We start from the raw sequence: 5,229 nt of genomic DNA on the forward strand, positions 1-5,229 counted from the left end.
GGCTAAGGCGCCAGCCACATACACCTAAGGTGGCGGGTTCAAATCCCCAGCCCGGGCCCACCAAACAACAATGATGGCTGCAACCAAAAAATGGCCGGGGGTTGTGGCGGGTGCCTGTAGTCCCAGCTACTTGGGAGGCTGAGGCAGGAGATTCGCTTAAGCCCAGGAGTTGGAGGTTGCTGTGAGCTGTGATGCCACGGCACTCTACCCAGGAGGACAGCTTGAGGCTCTGTCTCAAAAATAAATAAATAAATAAATAAAAATAAAATAAAATAAGTCTTTTTCCTGCTCTGACACTCAAGCTATCCAGATGCAGCCATTGTCATAAAATTCTTGTTTATCCTTCTAGAGATAGCCTATGGCTATCTAAACATAAAATTTTTGTGGTACTATGACATGTAATGAAGATCCTTTAACAAAATAGCATAGCAAATATCAGTGGTGAATTTTTATATTTATTTCTATAAATGTGTACTTAGACATGATGCATCTTCTTCAGGGAAAGCTTGGTGCCTGTAGCACAGTGGTTATGGCTCCAGCCACATGCACCAAGGCTGGTGGGTTCGAGCCTGGTCCGGGCCAGCTGGACAACAATTACAACTGCAACAAGAAAATAGCCAGGTGTTGTGGCAATTACCTGTAGTCCAGCTACTTGGGAGGCTGAGGAAAGAGAATCACTTAAGCCCAAGAGTTGGAGGTTGCTGAGAGCTGTAACTCCATGGCACTCTACCAAGGATGACACAGTGAGACTCTGTCTCAAAAAATAAATAAATAAATAAATAAATAAATAATTTTGGGGAGGAAAATATCAGTTTGAAATTTTTATCACATTTTATAAATATTGACTCCATCATAGATTATGTGTTATGCAGCCATCAAAAATAATATTTATGAATTCCTTGTAATGACAGAAAGGGGGAAATTACATGATATTAAGTGGAAAAGGTAAGATGTGAAATTCAACAATTTGGCCATAAAATGCTGATGAAGAAAACTGAACAGAAATACCAAGAAAATGTTCAATGTTTATAAGGTTAAGCTGTTAAGCTGTTCTGGATGGGGTGGGGGGAGAGTTTTGTGCCCCAGAGGACATTTGGCAAGTCTGGAAACTTTTCCTCATACTCCCTCCACCACCACCCCCACTCTACCCCGGAAAGAGCCTAACTCTTTCGCCCTGGGTAGAGTGCCATGGTGTCCTTATAGCTCACAACAACCTCAAACTATTGGGCTCACCAATCCTCTGGCCTCAGCCTCCCAAGTACCTGGGACTACTGGTGCCCACCACAATGCTCAGCTAGTTTTTTCTATTTTTAGTAGAAATATGGTCTTGTTCATACTCACTCTGGTCTCAAACTTATGAGCCCAAGTGATCCACCTGCCTTGGCCTTCCAGAGTGTTAGAATTATAGGCATGAACCACTGCACCCACCCAGCCTGGAGATATTGCAGGAGATATAACCATTGCACCCACGCCACTGATGTGGGGAGAATGATACTGTCATTCAATGGGTAGAAGCCAGGGATGCTGCTAAATACGTTATTAATACAACCCAAGGGATGGCCTCCCACAGTAGAATTATCTGGCCCAAGGTACTATCAAAATTAAGAAACCCAGATCTAAAGTGTGGCATCAGAGCACGGGGTCTGATTTCTTTCCCTGGGATTCAGTGAGGGCTTTTTTTTTTTTTTTTAATAAGATAGGGTCTTACAACTTGGTGCCTATAGCTCAGCAGCTAGGGCACCAGCCACATATACCAGAGCTGGCGGGTTCAAATCCAGCCCAGGCCTGCCAAATAACAGTGACAACTACAACCAAAAAATAGCCGTGTGTTGTGGCAGGCGTCGGTAGTCCCAGCGACTTGGGAGGCTGAGGAAAGAGAATTACTTAAAACCAAGAGTTTGAGGTTGCTGTGAGCTATGATGCCACAGCACTCTACCCAGGGTGACATAGTGAGACTTTGTCTCAAAAAAGAGACAGAATCACGTTCTGTTGCCTGAGCTAGAGTCCAGCCTCTCTTGAATTCTTGGCCCCAAGCGATCCTCCAGCCTTGGCTTCCCAAAGTGCTAGGATTACAGGCATGAGCCACCATGCCCAGCCTTCAGTGGGATATTTTTATTGGGTCTGAGGAATAAGTTTTAGGTCTGGAGTTAACAGTCCACCAGGAATTATAGAAAAAGGGCAAAGCTCACTTCTTCAAGCCACCAGGATAGAATCACCCAAACCTACTACTTAATTCTTTCTTTTTCTATTCAGAACTCCTCATAACAATGAATTGTCTTTTTCAAAATGTCAGTAATGTAGAAATTGAGAAACCCTGGTTAACCTGATCTTCTGAAACTATTTTCTGATTTTTTCTAATATTTTTAATTTTATGACTTGAAATGCCAAGTCTTAAATTCTTTTTTTTTGAGACAGGTTCTTACTATGTTGCCCTCAGTAGAGTGCCATGGCCATGGCATCACAGCTCACAGCAACCTCAAACTCTTGGGCTTTAAGTGATTCTCTTGCCTTAGCCTCCCAAGTAGCTGTGACTACAGGCACCGCCACAATGCCCGGCTATTTTGTTGTTGTTGTTGTTGTTGTTGCCATTTTTGTCTAGCAGGCCTAGGCTGGGTTTGAACCTGCCAGCCATGGTGTTATGTGGCTGGTGCCCTAGCCACTGAGCTACAGGCACCAAGCCTCAAGTCTTAAATTCTTAATTTACAAAATAGTCTTTGAGGGAGAGGTGATAAAGTTTAAAAAATAATGATAATCCTATTCAAATAGCAGAGACAGAAAAAAAAAAATTTTTTTTTAAACAATAGATCAACTAATCAGACTTGGTTGGGACTTTGTCTTGTTTACCTTTGCTACAGGAGAACTTTGAGATCTTTCTTTCATTTGAAGATTATAGCAATAGTTCCCTGGTTGCAGATCTCCGTGAACAGTACATTAAAATGCATGAAGTTGCACAGGCTAAACACAAACTCAGGAGCACCCTAGTGCCCATGGCTGCTGAGGAAAAGAACCTGAGCCTGGAGTCAAAGGTGCACAGACAGGTGCTGGCCCTGCAGGGCTCCAGACAAGAGTTGGAGGCAGAGCTGACTTTAAGAGCCTTAAAAGATGGGAATGTAGGAACAGCCCTGAAAAAATGCAGGTAATGTTCCAGATCTCCAAATTGTATAGTTTGTCTGAAAGTAACATTTGCTTGCTTGTTTTCTTTAGTAGTGAGGATGGGGCCAGTGGCACTTTTCTTTTTTTTTTAACTGAAGGAATTCTCAATTTCTTGCCCTGAGAGCCTATTTTGGGGTTCTATGTTAGAAAATAATAGTGTCAAAGGCAAGTAGCAAATTCTGCAGAGTTAGGTAACATAACCATTAAATTTAAATTACTGTGTACTTCAGCATTTATAGGCAGTCCCTAAGTTATAAACATCCAACTTCTACCTAACTCTTATGAATAGAGGCCATTTCAGTGAGTGATTCCCTGAGTTACAAACATCCAACTGATGTATATCTCACACTTACAAATGGGGGCTGTTACAGGTAGTAGGTACAACTTACATACAAATTCAACTTAAGAACATAGGTACAGAACTTATCTCATTCATAACCCAGGGACTGCCTATAATGGTATCCACAATAACTTGAAAACCAAAGTGTACCATATACCATGAAAACATGTGGGGGACATTGTACGTGTTGATGATGGTGGTTATATGTTAATCCCAGAAAGACATGTGTTTACTTTCAATATGAGTATTCTAACTACCAGCATTTTTTTTCCTACTTAAAGAGATTTGTTTAAGTATCACTGCAATGCCGACACTGGGAAATTACTATTTCTGACATGTCAGAGACTTTGTCAGATGTTGGCTGATGATATCCCAATGGCAGCACCTGTGGGACTGAACCTTCCTTCTGAGATACATGATCTAGCATGCCAAGCTGCCACCATCTGCAGTCCAGGTGACAAGATTTATAATAAATGTAGTTTTATATTCTCAGATTTGTTTCATTGTTATTTCCCAAATGCTTTCTATAACTGGACAGTACAGTAACTAGATAAGAGATAGTATCATCATTTTATAAAGGAACAATTATAATTGATTCTCCTTGGGGATATTGAACAATCTTTCAAAATATTAACAATGGGCTCGGTGCCTGTGGCTCAAGTGGCTAAGGCACCAAGCCACATACACCTAAGGTGGCGGGTTCGAATCCAGCCCGGCCCGCCAAACAACGATGGCTGCAACCAAAAAAAAATAAAAATAGCCGGGCGTTGTGGCGGGTGCCTGTGGTCCCAGCCACTTGGGAGGCTGAGGCAGGACACTCGCTTGAGCCCAGTAGTTGGAGGTTGCTGTGAGCTGTGCTCTACCCAGGGGGACAGCTTGAGGCTCTGTCTCAAAAAAAAAAAAATTAACAATGACTGTTGATGTTATTCACTTTAGTAGGATTGTGAAATTCTTTGTATCCCTATGTATTATTTAATTTATTTTTTTAAATTAATCATTGGGGATTCATTGAGGATACAAGAAAACCAGGTTGTATTATTTTATTTTTAAGCCAAGTTTAATAAAAAAGTTGAATTGCATTATTTTTAGTTATTTATTTATTTATTTTGAGACAGAGCCTCAAGCTGTCAACCTGGATAGAGTTGTGGCATCACAGCTCACAGCAACCTCCAACTCCTGGGCTTAAGTGATTCTCTTGCCTCAGCCTCCCAAATAGCTGGGACTCTAGGCACCTGCCACAGCACCTGGCTATTTTTTTGGTTACAATTGTTGTTGTTTGGTGGGCCCACCTGGATGCAAACCCACCAGCTCAGGTGTATGTGGCTGGCACCTTAGCCACTTGAGCTACAGGTGCCCAGCCGAATTGCATTATTTAAGATAGTCAAAGCTATGTTGAAACCTTCCTATTTTGTGGCCTTCCTTAAAATTTTGAATGGTGGCCTGGCACCTGTGGCTCAAGCGGCCAAGGCGCCAGCCACATACACCTGAGCTGACAGGTTCAAATCCAGCCCGGGCCGCCAAACAACAATGACAGCTTCAACCAAGAAATAGCTGGATGTTGTGGCAGGCACCTGTAGTCCCAGCTACTTGGGAGGCAGAGGCAAGAGAATCACTTGAGGAGTTGGTGGTTGTTGTGATCTGTGATGCCACAGCACTCTACCCAGGGCGACAGATTGAGGCTCTGTCTCAAAAAAAAAAAAATTTTTATTTTGAATGGTAATTATAAAAAGATTGTT

General features: G+C 42.2%; 1 protein-coding gene across 1 annotated transcript in view; it reads left to right on the top strand.

Moving 5' to 3' along the window:
• Positions 1 to 5,229, top strand: part of KNTC1 (kinetochore associated 1) — a 105,325-nt gene that overhangs the window by 54,410 nt on the left and 45,686 nt on the right. Inside the window, exons 34-35 of the mRNA XM_012809015.2 lie at positions 2,856 to 3,136; positions 3,775 to 3,947. Coding sequence (XP_012664469.2) covers positions 2,856 to 3,136; positions 3,775 to 3,947 — 454 coding nt within the window. The remainder of the gene's footprint in view (positions 1 to 2,855; positions 3,137 to 3,774; positions 3,948 to 5,229) is intronic.

This window comes from Otolemur garnettii, unplaced genomic scaffold (genome assembly GCF_000181295.1).
Source record: "Otolemur garnettii isolate 467f Iridium unplaced genomic scaffold, OtoGar3 scaffold00099, whole genome shotgun sequence".
Taxonomy (NCBI): Eukaryota; Metazoa; Chordata; class Mammalia; order Primates; family Galagidae; genus Otolemur; species Otolemur garnettii.